The 17,880-nt window shown below is 39.0% G+C and overlaps 1 protein-coding gene across 1 annotated transcript in view; it reads left to right on the top strand.

The window, feature by feature from the left end:
- LOC121420643 overlaps positions 1–17,880 on the top strand; it is a 166,570-nt gene that overhangs the window by 2,789 nt on the left and 145,901 nt on the right. Inside the window, exons 3-18 of the mRNA XM_041615306.1 lie at positions 22–212; positions 1,084–1,314; positions 3,141–3,248; positions 4,505–4,685; positions 5,841–6,067; positions 6,638–6,775; positions 7,940–8,104; positions 8,704–8,853; positions 9,595–9,969; positions 10,345–10,562; positions 11,801–11,993; positions 13,207–13,389; positions 14,316–14,435; positions 14,718–14,945; positions 15,277–15,501; positions 17,668–17,853. Coding sequence (XP_041471240.1) covers positions 22–212; positions 1,084–1,314; positions 3,141–3,248; positions 4,505–4,685; positions 5,841–6,067; positions 6,638–6,775; positions 7,940–8,104; positions 8,704–8,853; positions 9,595–9,969; positions 10,345–10,562; positions 11,801–11,993; positions 13,207–13,389; positions 14,316–14,435; positions 14,718–14,945; positions 15,277–15,501; positions 17,668–17,853 — 3,119 coding nt within the window. The remainder of the gene's footprint in view (positions 1–21; positions 213–1,083; positions 1,315–3,140; positions 3,249–4,504; positions 4,686–5,840; positions 6,068–6,637; positions 6,776–7,939; positions 8,105–8,703; positions 8,854–9,594; positions 9,970–10,344; positions 10,563–11,800; positions 11,994–13,206; positions 13,390–14,315; positions 14,436–14,717; positions 14,946–15,276; positions 15,502–17,667; positions 17,854–17,880) is intronic.

Genomic DNA, 17,880 nt, shown 5'->3' with positions numbered 1-17,880 from the left:
AATTGTTATCTTTCATTACAGCGACGACGACCGGTGTGAACCAGGTACCTATTCACTCGGTACCCAAGCCGCTTGCACCGACTGTCCTCCTGGCTTCTTCTGCTCGGATGTAACCAGCGATGAGACACCATGCGCCGAAGGATACTACAGCTCCATTAGACAGGTCAACTGCACCATCTGTGAGGCAGGGTACCAGTGTTCATCGACAAAAAGTAAGTGTTTATCATTTGTCCTTGATCAATCAGTTATTTGCACCGGTTGTAAATGAACAGTGTACCATTAGATAGGCTCTGCTGCTCCATTAAACAAGCCGATTGCACCATCTGTGAAGCAGGGTACCAGTGTTCATCGACAAAAAGTAAGTGTTTATCATTTGTCCTTGATTAATCAGTTATTTGCACCGGTTGTAAATGAACAGTGTACCATTAGATAGGCTCTGCTGCTCCATTAAACAAGCCGATTGCACCATCTGTGAAGCAGGGTACCAGTGTTCATCGACAAAAAGTAAGTGTTTATCATTTGTCCTTGATTAATCAGTTATTTGCACCGGTTGTAAATGAACAGTGTACCATTAGATAGGCTCTGCTGCTCCATTAGACAAGCCGATTGCACCATCTGTGAAGCAGGGTACCAGTGTTCATCTAAAACCTGTAAATTTATATCGTTTGTCCTTAATGGTGGATTCAAATCTCAGCTGGCCAGGTGAGGTGAATGGGTAGCTGGCAGGAATAACGTTTCCATGATGTTTACTCTGGCGACAATCGCTCTGCTATAAATTCCACACACATGAATCGAATGAACTACTTCAACGCTGGTTTTAACACAATACCCTACCCTAATCCTAACCCTAAACCTAACATAAATCCCTATTGCAACCCAAACCCTACATCTTTGACGAAATTATGCCCCGAGCAATTGTCGCAGGAGGAAATGTGGTGTCTTGTTTGCTGTGAAAGGCTGCCAGGCTTGCACTCTGGTAATAATATACAAGGTAGCGCATAAAGTCCTTATATTGTAATGGATATGCACTATACAAGAACTGGTCAGCATTAATGTTCATTATCTTTCATCATTTCTCTACAGCTCCTGTTATCTGCCCGCCCGGGAAGTGGTCTCCGGAGGGGTCCGTCTACTGCCGAGATTGTTCGAGAGGGTATACCTGCGATGAGGGCGCTACGAGCTGGGCTCCGGATGCTGATATCTGTGAACCTGGGGGATGGTGTGATGGAACGGATCGCTTTGATTGTCCTTTGGGTACCTACAACCCCAACAACGGTTCTAAGACGGTGGCCGAGTGCAGAGCCTGCCCACCAGGTCAGTAAGCTTGAGCTTGAAGGGGTGCTCGAGGCTGAAATACTATGATTTGGATAGATAGAGTCAGGGTGCTACATAACTTTTTAGAAGCACTTACCCAGTCGGGCAAGTAAATTTTTAAATACTTGGAATATACTTGCCCCAAAATCTATTTCACTTGCCTGAAAAATCATTGAAAACAAAAGTTTTACCTCTCCAAAAGAAAGTTTTGCAGTTTTATAAACCATTGACCTTTTTCTTTCTTTTGACATGAACTGATCTACTTTGTTATTGCATTTCCAAAGTGATTTTATCTTGCCTGCTAAGACTGAAATTAGGGTCAATATATCATATTGACCCTAATATTGGTCATTCTACCGTGAGAATTTTGCTTGTCCAATTCGGGCAAGTATTTTTGTTCTTTACTTCAAAACACTTGCCCGACTCTAACTTTTACTTGCCCCGGGCAATCGGGCAAGTGCTTATGTAGCACCCTGGATAGAGTGAAATCAGACAAACATAACAATGAAAGCCTGGAGAATAGAATGGAATAGAATACAAGAAGATGTAATCAGATAGAAAAAAATGAAATAGAATAGAAATTGGATATGATAGCATAGAATATAATAGAATGGAATGGAATAGAAAAGACTAGACTAGAATAGACTAGACTAAATTATATTATATTATATTATATTGGAATGGAATAGAAAAATTTATAATCAGATGGAATAGGATTGAATAGAAATGGTTAAATAGGATTGAATAGACTAGAATGAAGTATCTGATTATATCTCTTTCAATTTTATTCTTTTCAGCATTGGTCTGTCTTGTTCTGTTCCATTCAATTTCTATTCTATTCTATACTATTTCATTTTATTCTAATTTAGTCTAAACTGCTGTAGTCTAGTCTACTCAACTCTAGTGTGCTCTTGTCTAGTCTAGACGATTATGGACTAATTGACTCTAGAATTTGAATGGCTCCAAATTTGTGGAACAGCCAACCTCATAATATCAGATCAAAACAGACGTCAACATATTAAAATATATGTTAAAAACATACCTTTTGAAAACGAAGCACTTGTATTAATCCTCCAAAAAGGTAACGCTAACCTTCCACTTTTATAGAGACTATATTCATGTGGTATTATGCATCTCTGAGAACATACTATTATTATCATTATTATCAATATTTTCATTATTATTGATATTGTTATTATTATCATCATTATTATTTTCATATTAATTGTAATTCTCCGGGGGGAGGCATAATGCCCCCCCCCCTTGACAATTTTCGTGATATATCTGTGGGGCAAAAAAACCAATAAAAAACAAAAAGTGAAGAAAACAAAGAAATACATAAGAAATTTAAAAACAATAAAATACATAAGAAATCGGTCTTGATACCAGAATTTTTTTCATTCACAATCGTTGGGAATGCTATAAAGAATATTTTCACAAAAGGAGCTTTATTTAGTGAATCAGAGCAAAATGTATGATTTCATGAATAAACTAGCATAATTAATTCATATAAAATAAATATATATAAATTCAGTGAGATTTACCAAAGAATGACGTAGATTACGTCATTCTCTACCATGCAAATTTTAGTTGTGATCACGAAAATCCGCGGCTGAGATCTTAAGGGGGGGGGTGCCATAAGGCCCCCCTGGGAATGAAATGAAAAGAATAAAAATAACCAGGGAGATTTAGGGTTAAATGAAATCAACTCAGATTATTCAAATTGACTACATGAAAACGATGGATGTTTCATCACATGTTGCTTCTTACTTGTGAACAATCGTTGAATAGCATTAAATTGACAAAAATATATTCATATCTTTCAGGTTTCTATTGTGACACGGCTGGATTAGTAGACTATTCATCTTTCAACTGTCCCACCGGACACTATTGCCCAGAAGGAACAACTTACTCAACACGCTTTCCATGTCCTGGTAAGTGTATATACAGTGTGTCTCAATAAAAAAACATGTATATGTATGTATAACAATGATTGCGTACAGATACCTATTTCATTTTAAAGTTGTGATCCACTTATCAAGAGATGCCTGTCTTCAGAATTTGGCTTGTTTACAACTTTCGATTTTAGGCCTTTTCAGGCTTTTTTTTTTTGGGGGGGGGGACTTGTTATATGACAGCAAATGTGGGGTTTTTCAGGCCTAGAAAGTGAAAGTAAAGGTTTATTTCCAATTCGTCCATTTCCCAATTTGTCTACTATTTGGTCCAGCATCAGTTCTTCACTCACCATATGGTCTACTTTCATCTAGTCTAAAGTCATTCTATCTAATAATCAGTTGGTCCAATAGCCAAAACTGAAGAAAAAAATAAATGGGAAGAATACAGATTGCAAAATACTGCTTTCTAAAGTTTCAGTTTTATTTGTTGTCCTATGGTATTTATTTTTTTGAAAATCCTGATTTCCTCACCAATATACTAATTTTCCGCTTTTAAAATACTGAAAATTATCATGTTGAGATTAGCAGCTCTTCTTTATAACTCTGTAGGTATTATTTTACTCATCTTTAATTTAACATCTTTTTTTGTCAAGGCAGTTCTAATACCCTTTTTAGACAGGCTAAAATTTCCTTAACCCCGTACTATTGGTGGGGCTAAATGGCAATTTAGCCCCACCTATAGTACAGGGTTAAGCTTAGCCCACTTTCGTTTTACACAGCGTTTTTGCAAAGTGGGCTAACCCCACCTATAGTATGGGATTATTTGGCCCTGCAAAAAAGCAGGGTTATCCCACCAATTGCGGTGCTAAGAGCAATAGTACGGGGTTAAGATCGCATGTGTAAAACGAAAGTGGGCTAAGCGCTCCCATTCATGCCCCGCAACAGAGCCGGCCCTGTTGTCCAATCAAAGGTAAGTATAATGAATATTCATGAACAGCGATCACGGCGATGAAAAAAAAGTGCGCGCCAGAAGTCAGCGATTTTGGATATGACCCGAATGACCCCTCAGTGCGCTCGTGAATATTCATGAGCTACCAATAGTCCGGGGTTAGCGAGTTTCGTGTGTAAAAAGCAAGCATTCCTTATCCGGGGTTAGCAAAAACAATTTGACATGTGTGAAAAGGAAAATAAATAGTACGGGGTTAAGGATAGTACGGGGTTAGCGATAGTCCGGGGTTAAGAAAATCCTGTGTAAAAAGCCTATAACAGTATCATTTTATTTTTTGCTTTTCTAGGCGGTACTTACAATGATCTTGTCAACCAGTCCTCAGAGGTTTTGGCCTGTCAGACATGCCCAGCTGGATACTATTGCCCTGAGGGAAGTTCTGCTGCAGAGGATGTCTGTCCAGCTGGATTTTACTGCCTAGCTGGCCAGTATTCAGGCTTTCAGAATCCGTGTCCACTTGGAACCTATGGGTGAGTAAATTTCTTTTTTTTTCTCACTCAATAAGGGAGTTGGTGATATAGTATGGAAATAATGAGCACTGGCGAGTTCATTAGTAAATATTATTGCCCCCACTAGGTATTCAGGCTTTCATAATCCTTGTCCATTAGGGACCTACGGTTAAGTAATTTTTTTTTCACTCAGGAAGTTGGGGATTTAGTATGGAAATTATGATTTCTGGTGAGTTCATTAGTAAAAAAATATTACCCCACAATTTATTCAGGCTTTCACAATCCTTGTCCATTAGGGACCTATGGGTGAGTAATTTTTTTTCTCACTCACTTAGGGAGTTGGGGATATAGTATAGAAATGATGAACACTGCTGAGATTATTAGTGAAAAAATATTGCCCCCCACAAGATAACTAGGTCTTCAGAATCCTTGTCCTTTAGGGACCTACATTACTGGGAGTACACTTTTTTTCACTCACTGAGGGGTTAGGGGATATAGTATGGAAATAATGACCACTTGTGAGTTCATTAGTCAAAATATTACCCCACAATGTATTCAGGCTTTCACAATCCTTGTCCATTAGGGACCTATGGGTGAGTAATTTTTTTTTCTCACTCACTTAGGGAGTTGGGGATATAGTATAGAAATGATGAACACTGCTGAGTTCATTAGTGAAAAAATATTGCCCCCCACAAGATAACTAGGTCTTCAGAATCCTTGTCCTTTAGGGACCTACATTACTGGGAGTACACTTTTTTTCACTCACTGAGGGGTTAGGGGATATAGTATGGAAATAATGACCACTTGTGAGTTCATTAGTCAAAAATATTACCCCACAATGTATTCAGGCTTTCACAATCCTTGTCCATTAGGGACCGATGGGTGAGTAATTTTTTTTCACTCACTCAGGGAGTTGGGGACATAGTATGGAAATGATGAACACTGTTGAGTTCATTAGTAAAACATATTACCCCCACAATGTATCCAGGGTTTCAGAATCCTTGTCCATTTTGGACCTAGGGGAGTACACTTCTCTTTCACTCATGCCAGTATCTGATGAACAGGGTAATGATAATTACAACGTAAACCACCTCGAAACAGAGAGTATCGATGTTAATCATATTGCAAAGTATTTCCAATTATTCAAATAAAACTCTTGTATATCTTCCTTTGTAGCCCGGATGAAGGGTACGAGAACATGACCCAGTGCGTCGACTGCCCGGCAGGTCACTACTGTCCCTATGGGAGCGACAACTCGCCCACGACTGCCGCCGTCGCCTGCGAGCCAGGGACGTACAACCCTGATGAAAAGTCTGGCCATGCCTACAACTGTCGGCTTTGTGATGCAGGAAGATCCTGCCCAGTTCCCGGGCTGACCAACAGCTCCCATCCTTGCAAAGAAGGTTTGTAGTTTATCATAATGATGATAATATGGACCATTTATATAGTACAGCTATTATTTTCATATACTCTCCTCTGCTTAATATTTGGTATGATATTATTTGCCCGGCTGTAGCCCAGCTTCCATATACATGTAGGCGCTCAAGCATTTGAGGAATTTATTCCTACCAGGTGCCCATTCACCTCACCTGGGTTGACTGAAAAAAATGAAAGTAAATGAAAAATGGAGCACGTGTAGAAATCCTTAAATTAAGATGCTTGTGAAGAGTTTAGCCACAGTCAGAAAAAATAATTCAGATGAATTTCACATGGAAAAAATTAATTAGTTTATTGGTTGATTTATTTATTAAATTATTTGATTTATTTCACTTCTCCAAAAAAAGTTATGATACATTATATCAAAATAAAATGATTCAGTAATAGTATTTACTTATTTATTTATTTTTGTATTTATTTGTTTTTTGTTTGTTTATTTACTTTTTTATTCACTCATTTATTTTTAGTTTGTCTTAATTAATTTATTCCTTTATTGATTAATTTATTTGTTTATTTCTTATTGCTTTCACTGACAGGATACTACTGTCCGAATGGAACCATCACTGATGACCAGTTCCCTTGTGGTGAAGGGTCGTACACGGGCTCAACCAGCTTGACCTCTCCCGATGAGTGCTCACCGTGCCCGGAAGGAACCTATTGCTCATGGGGAACAGGTCAGTTGGCTAATAAAAGATAAATACCAGGAGGTGTTTCACAAAGATTTAAGATTGACTTAGAGTCACATTAAAATGCTGACGCGTACATGTTATGCAATGCGCAATCTTATTGATCAATACACAGTAGTGCGCATCCTCTGGCATGATCTGACCAATGTGGTGATTCCTCCTAAATTGAGTGCAACCAGGCATTTAAGTGCGACTCTAAGTCATACTATAATCTTTGTGAAACACCCCCCACTGTTGTGGTAACAATCTCAGAATAGTTCAAACAGAATCCTATATAATTATCACCCAAGTGTTTGTATGTATAGATAAGATATCATTATAAGTGCCAAATGGCTATGGAAGAAAATGTGTCATTGATGAGAAGTGAGTAAAATAAGCATGGAATTCCATCAAATGTCGGGTATATTCCCCAAGCATATTAATACACTCCCACATATGCGTTTCTGTGTTCATTATCGTCAGAATAATCGGTTTTGAGCTAAGACTTGACGATTTCACAAAAATGAGTTAACATCCAGAGACCCGTATATGATGATATGGTGACAAGACTTTCTCATGGAATAATTCTTTGCTGCAACTACTTTCCTTTACCTTTAAGTACTACTCTTTTCCATGCCACAATCATAATCCCTCCTGTGCAACATTAATTTTAAAGTGAAAGCTTAACAGGGGTTTTTGCATTGTCTACTCTCATTCAACTCACATTATCTTTTGATTGGTTTGTCCCTTATGTAACTGGGGTCAATTTAACCCCCCTTGACAAATTTTGTCACTACGATGTAGGCCACCGCACAAAATTTTTTGAACTCGCCACTCACTGACTTTTTACTTTGAAGTCTTGTGCATATTTTGAGACCAAATTTGCAACGCCCGGATACGCGGTTCCGAAATTACCCCAATCTGTTTTTTGCAAAGTTCTTTTGGGTTTGTTTAGGTGTAGTATTATCATGTATTGCAGTAGTGTTCTTACCAATACCATATAGTATTTAATGCTATAAGCTTGTAAATGTTTACTACATATTATGTATCATACCAACAGGAAAAATACGATACAGTATTTATGACATGGTTGATTTATCTTACTTGAATATGACAATCAGTTTGAATGTCTATATCAAACATCTTTCATTTTCTCTGATCATTTTCTAACAGGAGAAACAATCAACCCACCTAAGCCCTGCAAGCCTGGCTATTACTGCCCGCTACAGACCCCCAGCCCTGACCGTTACCCATGTCTGGCCGGAACGTTCTCCTTCTCGTCCAACCTCTCCAGAGCAGACCAGTGTGATCCATGTACTCCTGGCTATTATTGCCTCGGTAAGCAGATCCTAGCCGAATGATTGGCTGAGAGCTGTCACGTGGGGGCGCTGTCTAATTTTAAACACTTTAGAAGATGCTTATTTGAGGCTCTGTATGAGCAATATTTCTCGCTAATGTGGTTCATGTACTCCAGGTTATAACTGACTTGGTAAGCAGATCCTTATTGAGTGATTGGCTGAGAGCCGTCACGTGGGGGCGCTGTCTAATTTTAAACACTTTTTAGAAGATGCTTATTTGAGGCTCTGCATGAGCAGTATTTCTCGCTAATGTGATTCATGTACTCCAGGTTATAACTGCCTTGGTAAGCAGATCATTATTGAATCATTGGCTGAGAGCAGTCACGTCATTGCGCCGTGATTGCGCCAATCAACATTTTTAGCAGATACTTAAATATACAGATAGGTAACACAACATTTGCTCTTGCAACAAATGCTCCTCTGCTAACATCTTTGAAGATGGTTTGGGCTATGCCTAGGGTTCGAACATGTATTCTTCGGGCCTTTCGACTATAAAATCATGGATAATTAAGTGTGTATTATTTTAAAGTTAAATGAATGAAAATGATTGCAAAAAGTAATATATATTGTGTTTTGCAGGTGGAGGAGCAACAGAAGACGATGTATGTCCTCCCGGGTACTACTGCCCAGAAGGGACAGAGTTTGCTGAGCAGTATGGCTGCCCCAACGGGACCTACAACACAGAGTATCAAAGACACAATGTATCACAGTGTATGACCTGTCCACAAGGTATGTGTAACGTTAAGTAGCTAATTCACAAACTTGCTCCCAAATTTAAACCATGAATTATTCATTTTGTTTTTGGCATAGCAATAATGATATTCATAATGATGATTAGGATGTTGATGATAATTACGATAATGATAATAATGATGATAATAATAATAATAATAGTAATAATGCTAATGATAATGATAATAATAGTAATAATAATGATAATAATAATAATAATGATAATGATAATGATAATGATAATGATAATGATGATAATAATGATAATAATAATAATGATACTGAAGTAATCATAACAGTTTGATTAATAATAACAGAACAATAATAATGGTAATAGAAATAGAGAATACATGAAAAACAATAATATAATCATTTTGATTGCTTTTGATTTAGGTTCCACCCCTTTTTTTTCCAAGAAACTTTTTTTTTAAATTATCGTGCTAAGTCAGGGAATGCTTTGTTATTTTTCTAGACATATTCACATTTTCAACTATATATGTAATTCAGTGTTTCTTTGTTTATCATGTATGTTTAATTCTGAATTGTAAAATAAAACGGGAGGAATAATAAATTCAAATCAAACTAAAGATTGCTTTATATCCAGTGCATATGTTCGTTAAACTATCAGGTCTTTATGCACTGTAGATAATTTGAAAGAAAAAAAAGCTAGGAGTGTACTTTGCTTCTAAAACGTCTTTTGAAGGATATTACAATCTTCAATCCCATTTCTTTTATCAGGTTCTTATTGTGAGTACGGTGCAGTCAACCCTATTGAATGCCCTGCCGGTACCTACATGCCTTACGGTGTGGATACCAACGGTACCCTCTACGGTTCACCAGCCAAATACCAAGACAACTGCATGGACTGCCCTGGCGGTTCCTACTGCAACGCCAACACCGTATATCCGTACGATTGCGGTACCGGGACCTTCTCTAAGCCGGGGAAGAGCAGTTGCGAGACATGCGAGGCGGGGTACTACTGCGACAACGTGACGACTTCGTACACCGATATGACGACGAACAAGCGGTGCCCGGCAGGGTTGTACTGCACCACGGGTCTTAACGCCTTGGATGAAGCGGTGAATTGCAGCGTCAGTCACTACTGTCCTGAAGGTAATTGGCTGCGGAGTGGATGTATATGTTCCTGTGAAATCCGTGTTAACCCAGCTCTCCCATAAGCAACAATAGGTTGCCAGGGAAGGTTCTCTGTAAATATTCGAAATAAGATTTTTTTATCTTCAAACAATAATAATGATGACTCTAACTCTGATGCTACATGTAATATTCTTTCTTTTTATTTCATAAATTTCAAAAGTAAAATAATGTCTACACCCAGTTGTAGTTTGCAAATGTTCTGTGGAAGTATGATTCGATACTCGATACCATCAATGCCTGCTTCTTTGTGATGCTAGTTAATGCTTCTCAGTTCCTAATATATGTCAAGGGAAAAGTAACGACCATACCCTTTTTTTGGACCCCCTCTCACAGCCACGCCCGAGGAGCTCAACTGCCCTGTCGGTACCTACAATCCCTCTGTCGGCATCGGTGCCATCACTGACTGCACCGCTTGTGACGCCGGCTATTACTGCTTGGAGGGTATCTCAACACCGACGGCGCCGTGTAGTGTGGGCTTCTACTGCCCAACCAACATTGCCAATGTTTATGCTTCCTCACCGCCGCTCATCGGATCGTATGGACCAGAACAGGTATGGAGTACACTGAGGCCTGTATTCTGGAGTTGGGTTTAATTTAAACTCAGGTTTCAAGTTGTGGCTTAAGTATGGGAAGCCAAAAGTATCAAAATTTTGTATTAAGTTGTATGTTTCTTATGTATACTGTGCTCTTTCCTGATTCATCGATGGTGAAGACAATCATCTATTTATACTTCCTAGACATTTATGAATGATTTGAGAGCCGAAAGAGCTGAAGTATGATATCTCTACTGTTAGTGATTTATGTAACAATTGGCTTTCTATACTTAACCCACAACTTTATACCTGAGTTTAAATTAAACCCAACTCCACAATATGGGCCCAAATCTCTAGTAATTTCATCAGTTTTTAATAACCCAAATTGACTTCTAGCTCTCTCTAAAATTTTGTAAATACAGACCTGCCAATTTAGTAGGATTTTTAACCCTGTCTGGGCGGCCCTCAATTTGCATAATATTTTCGCGGTGCGTAATTTTTTGAACGCGTTGCTTACTGACTTTTTACTGTCAAGTCTTGTGAAACTTTTGAGACCAATTTTGTGTCACCTGGGTATGCAGCATTATGTAAGTGCATGTCAGACAAAAATTGCTCAAAAAAATGATTTTGTGTCAATGCAAATACAAATTGCATTTTCAACAAAAAATCATAAATGTTTGAATATCTTTAGTGTTGCCGGTCTATTCTTTTGATGCTGTTAATGATCTCAGAAGCATCCCCAACAAATTTCATTTAAAAAAAACAATGAAAAACAAAAGGTTCAAAAACACGGAAATATTTAAGAAATTGCAAAAAAGTATTAATACATAAGAAATAGATCTGATGCCGCATTTTTTGTTCATTTACACTTGTTAAGAAGTGTGATTTCGCATACTTATTACGCATTAATTAGCATAATTACTTTGATGGAAATTTGCATGGAAAAAAATTAATGTACAATTTTGTTGATTATGTCCCAGACAACCTGCGTGCCAATATTCGGTGGGATCGTGTGGTCGACAGTCGACTCTTATTGGAAAGCTCCCCAGGGAGTGGAAAAATGTGAATTTTGTGTGAGCATGTCAGTGTCCAGGGTATTAATATATCACTAAAGCGCGCAGAGATGTTGTTCCAAACGCACTATACTGCTAATATATCTGTTGAGTACTTAGAAACTTTATTCAAATGTATGAAGCACTATATGAAGCACTATATAAAGCAGAATTCTAAACTAATAAAATTTTCCCTCGTTCCAGGTTGCTTGTCCGGCGGGAACTTACCGAGACACCACAGGAGCTCGCTTTGTAGAGGACTGCATCCCTTGTCCAGCTGGGGAATACTGTACACAGGGCATTGCCAATGGTATCGTCTGCCCTCGAGGGTACTACTGCCCGGACAACTCAACTGCGCCCGTCCCTTGTGCTGCTGGCCGATACGGAAATGATACAGGTTAGCTGGACTTGCTTGATATTTTGAAAAGTCAGTTGGCCGTCAGACTTCATTGGGAGTGGGTTATTTGTATGTTGCTGACCCCAGACTCTGTGAAAAGCATTGGGAATACCTGTAATAGACACATCTTTCGGGGCAAGCAAACTTAGACACCGTTTTTACTACCGTCCTAAAAGTAGTTTAGTGGAAAATGATTTAACATGAAATGCGATTGGTCTTGGAATCAATCTTCCAAACTGGATCGGAAAACACCCTCGCGATGTATTTTTGAAGATCACTTTGCCTAGTTAAACTGGTTTTAGCATAAGTGAGGACACATGCATTCTTCTGGAAGCGATCTTCGCACATTTCGAGCGTGCTACTCCACACTCTGTATGTGAAATGCCTACGCTGCGGTTTCAAATTTGGTGTTAAACATTTCACCCCACTGAGAGTGTTCCCATAGCAACAAGACCGCTTTATGTGAAGTGGTTTTGAAAACCACTTTCCAAACTAGTTTCCTAAACCGATCTCCTGTAAACTAGTTTTAGAAAGTATAATGAGAACGGTGTCTTGGTGTACCAGGGAGAATCCTGTGGCTAAGCCTGGTTAGCTTCAGGCAACTGTTGGGCCAGGAAAAGATAACTTAGTGACTCTACCCTTAGATAATTTCTAGTGGCATGACACAACGAGGTGTCATGGTGTAGTGGTTCGGTCCCTTGACTCTTCTACCAAGGGTCGAGGGGCCGAACCTCACTTGGTCATTAATGTCCTGTGGCTTATTCATGTTTGCCACTCTCCACCCAGGTGTTAAATGGGTACCCGGTAGGAAGAGGACGTCAATGTGATTAGATTGCCGCGTGTGCACCAATAAACTGATGCCTGGCCAGGATACTCCCCAGGGAGTGGAGATGGTGCACTTAATGCGTGGAACAGTGATGGATCCTATGCGAACTGGGGTTATATTGATTTCAATGTAAAGTGCTTTGAAATACAACATATGAAACACTATATAAATGTAACTATTATCGTTATTTATTAATATTTGTTGTTCTTAAGTCTCATTCTACTCTGGGTGATTTTTATCCAAATGGTGTCGAATTCCCCAGTAAAAAAGGCAATATCATGTCTTTGACTCAAATGCTGCATTCACCTGTCTTTTTAATAGAGACAGATGGTCTCTATAGCAGGGTTTGACTGGAGTGAAGTAACCGTTTATTACCCTTTATCCCAGGTGCTCAAGCATTGACCGACTGTCCGCTCTGTGATCCTGGGTGGTACTGCGACGCTCCGGGTCTCCAGACCCCCCGGGCCCAGTGCGATCCGGGTTACCTGTGCTACGAAGGGGCGTACACTTCCACCCCGACGGATGGGGTTACGGGAGAGCTGTGTCCTGCCGGAGGCTTCTGTGTGACAGGTAGGCAACACAGTGTGAGATGTTTGGATTGGTGATGATTTTTTACCTGACTGCTAAGAAAGCATGAATGCTTGTAAGCAAGCAACCAGAGGACCGACGGCTTAAGGTCCTCTCCGAGGGACCTTAAGATTGATGCTGGTTGTGTTGATAATGATGATGAAGATGGTGGGGATGATCGTCTACTGAGGCAATTATGATGACGATAATAATAATAATTGGCATTTATATAGCGCTTTATCAATCTGCGACTGTTCAAAGCACTTCACAGTTATTATTACCCGGTCACTGGATTCATAGCATCCCAAGCAGCCTGTTAGGCGCATACTTGCTAAACCATAGTGGTTTTGTTGTGTTATCATTTATAATGATGGGGGGAGAGATACTTCTGACTTCTATGGCAGTGAAGGTTATGGTGATGATGATGATTGAGGATTAGGATGAGGAAGAGGATTATGTTATTAGATGGTGATATTGGTTATGATGATGATGTGATGATGAAGATGATGATGAAAAGGATGAAAATGAAGATGATGAAAAGGATGATGATGATGATGATGATGATAGATGATGATAATAACGTTGATAATGAGGGTGATAATGCTCTTGTAAGGTTAGGATATATGCACGTTTGATGTTGATAATTATGATGAAGATGATGATGATGATGTTAATGATGAAAAATGAAAGATCTTTCATGAATTGTCAACTACCATTTACTTTTGCTAGGATCATTCGTGAATGCCCCCTGTCCTCTGGGAACCAGCATGTACAGTGGGAGCAGTCTATGACAATGGTGATGATGATGATGATGATGATGATGATGGTGATGATGATGGTGGTTATGATGTTGGAAAGATGACAATGATATAGATGAACAATTTCCCTGACTTTGTCAACTAACAGGCCTTTTTGGTTTTCTTTCCCAGGCTCATTCATCAGTGCGCCCTGTCCACCGGGAACCTATAGTAATGTCTCAGGAGCTGTCGATGCGCAGGGATGCGAGGACTGTGACCCAGGATTTTACTGCAGCAACGCAAGAACTCCAGGTAGGGTCAAAGGTCAAGAGTTACTGAAGAGACATGTGAACCCTGATCTTTCAACCTTGGCATAGGACAAAGAACATGTTTGGGAATTACAATGGTGTTGCACTTCAATTGGAATATCGCATCAAATTTGTATTTGATTCAATGTCAATTCATCTCAAAGAAAAATGGATTCCTGTAAATATAACTCCAGAATTAAATGTACTTTTGTACTACGTGTTATCATTTGAGGTTCTCTTGTCTTCTTGATAAACATTCCTTACTTTCTGTTATCTTTGTTCATAGAACCCACTGGGCCGTGCAACCCCGGGTACTACTGTACCGGTGGATCGAGTACGCCTAACCAGACGGTCACGCAGCCGGGATACTACTCACCCTCCGGATCCACGCAGCCATTCCCCTGTGCTCAGGGCACCTACATGCCCTTCGACAGGGCCGGGTCCTGCTTGACCTGTGAGGCGGGGTACTACTGCGAGGAAGAGGCCATGACCAACATGACGAGATGTCCAGCAGGTAAATTTTAAAGAAAATTCTCCAAACAGAGATTCCAGTTTTCAGGCTTTGCCAATTTCTGACCCTGATATCTATATACTTTTAGGTCTTTATTTTGTATGTTTGGAAAAGGTACCAAAACCCAATGAGAGAATCAATCTTATTCAAAAGATTATCATGAAAGAGACAATTTGAAACAAATTTCATCGAAATGGGGTATAAAAAAAAGAGTTATGGAAGTTTGAATAATCTTGTTTTACAGGTATTTCTATGAGGATCCTCAAATCAGCAAACAAATGACTTCAACTTTTATGCCAATGCTTGATAATCCCTTGTTACTTTTAAACACCAGGTGCCTACTGCCCCGAGGGTTCGATTGTCTACTCTCTCTGTCCTACCGGGACCTACTCCAACCTCACCTATCAAATCCACGAAGACAACTGTACGATCTGCCCTACTGGTTACTACTGCGATGATCGGGGCGCCATCCAACCGACGGCCAAGTGCTCTGCTGGCCATATCTGCTATCTTGGAGGTCTCTACGCTACTCCAGTCTACAACAATGATTCCTCAGATGGTAAGAGATGAGTAATTCTTGAATCATTGCATTCATTGAATGTATTGAAGGGGGAGAGAACTGTCCAACTCTTTGCTTGGTCTTTCATTGACTTTGTGTTATGATTAGCTAGTCTTGAAATAGACATCTACCTATTGATATAACTACAAATAATGCAGATAATAAATTAGCCTGTGATTTTGTTTGTATAGAAATTAAAATGTTTTTGAATGGAAAGGTGCATGTTTTGCTCCTTGGTAACATCGTTATTGCACTATGAATGTATTGAGAAGTGAATTATTGTGTTATCAATCAAGGGGTCTGTATTGCAAGACTACACTGCTGAGAAAGTTGCACTGTGGGTACTAAACCTTGCCAGATATGAGTAGTTCAGGATTTGAGGTGGGGCTATTTTAGGCATGCCCTTTAAACTTATTGATTTATGAAAATATACATATACATGTAGATGATAATAACACTCGATATTTCTTTTAAATATTATGAAGGAAACATATTTGAAAGATAAATATTGTTGGGGACTATTTGCAATTATTAACGGCATACAAAAATTCCTTTTAATCAACAAAAGTAAAAATTATAATACATTTATGATTTTCAGTTGACTTTGTACACAAAATCAACTTTTTTAAAAGCAATTTTGGGTCTAACATGCACTTACAAAATGTTGCGTAATTTCGGAAACCGTGTACACGGGCATTACAATCTCGGTCTCAGATGATGGGCAAGTCTTGAAAGTAAAAAGTCAGCTAGCATAAAGAAATTTTGCGGTTTCGTACATGCGGTAAACAAATTTCTGTGGGGTGGGTACTAAGAATTAGGTCAACTTTTAGGTACATGGAGAGACTAAAGCTGCACTGCTCACTACCAGGTATCACAGGCCTATTCATTTCCCATAGACTCGTGTGTTAAAAAAATCATAAAAAATAAGGAGGAAATTCGAGGGTTGGATGTTTACTACCAGTGGATAGGATAAATGTCTTACATTCCATATCTGACCAGGAAAGGGTACCTCGACCAACTCATTTTAAAAATAAGTCAGCATTTATGAAGACTACAGCTGACAGGATCGAATTCATCACTTGAGACAGTAAAATGGCGCTAATTCTTCCGCCAGTAAAAAAAATAGTTCCAAAGTAGTGATATATCTTTCCAATTTGGAAAAAGGAAGTTCAGTAGGTACCCTCCCTAGAATCAGTGTTAGATTGTCAATCATATTCATTCGTTTTTTTTCAATCAGCAATATCAACTTTAAAAATTGAGAATGGGTTGGCTTGAATGGATATCTTTTGCCTGCCAGTTGTAATTAGGCCTGTGTAACCACCACTGTTTTTGAGATTTCATTAAAGATAAACACCAGTTGTGGCAACTATCTCAAAATGGGTTCAAACAGAATCCAATAAAATAACCACCCAAGTGTTTGTATGTATGAATGAAAAATATGCGCCAAATGGCGCTGGAAAAACCAATGTGTTATCGCTGAGAAATGAGTAAATAAGCACAGAATTTCATGTCTGGTATTTTTCCTAATGATATTAATACACTGTCCCACATATTCCTTTTTGTGTTAGTGATCATCAGAATTATCGGTTTTCAGCTAAGATTACATGATTTCATAAAGATAAGTTTATTTCAAGGTACCAGAACTAAAACTATGATAATGAGGTAACATTTAAAGTTAAATGCTACTTTTGGTAACGATATCAAAATGAGTTCGTACAGAATCCAATGAAATGACCACCAAAGTGTCTGTTTGTATAAATAAAACGCATGTGCCAAAGGATTCTGGAAGAAATTGTGTAATTGCTGAGAAATCAGCAAATAAGCACAGGATTCGGGTAGAGCGTCGGGCCTGACGCTCTAAGCAATAATTATACATCGTCCCACGTACGCTTATCTGTGTTGGGGATTTTCGGTGTGAACATTTTTCAGCATAGATTTCAAGATTTCACAAAGTTCAGTTTAATGTAACTGTACCAGATCTAGATGATATACTGACAATTAAGCCTTGTTTTACAGACTTTCTCATGAAGTCAGTGTTTACTGCAACTACTGGAATTTCTCTTTAACCTTGATTTTAAAGACCTTCTCATGGAACTATTATTTGCTGCAACTACTTTCTTTTGCCTTACACGATCTATCATCCTCTATTTATCTTGTTATACAAAGGTCAAGTCATAGTGACGTGGGGTGACCAATGTCGCACCGGTCACTACTGTCCACTAGGAACTACCCTGATGGTAGAATGTCCCCCAGGAACCTTCCTGACCTACCAAGGAGCTGCGTCGATCGATGAATGCGTTTCCTGTAATCCTGGGAAGTACTGCGAGATGGCCGGTGAATCACAAGAAACAGGTAACATATCACTGCTCTGTTGGGCAT

This window comes from Lytechinus variegatus, chromosome 8 (assembly GCF_018143015.1).
Source record: "Lytechinus variegatus isolate NC3 chromosome 8, Lvar_3.0, whole genome shotgun sequence".
NCBI lineage: Eukaryota > Metazoa > Echinodermata > Echinoidea > Temnopleuroida > Toxopneustidae > Lytechinus > Lytechinus variegatus.
The sequence above is the reverse complement of the archived record's forward strand: the minus strand, read 5'-3'. Positions and strand labels throughout refer to the sequence as shown.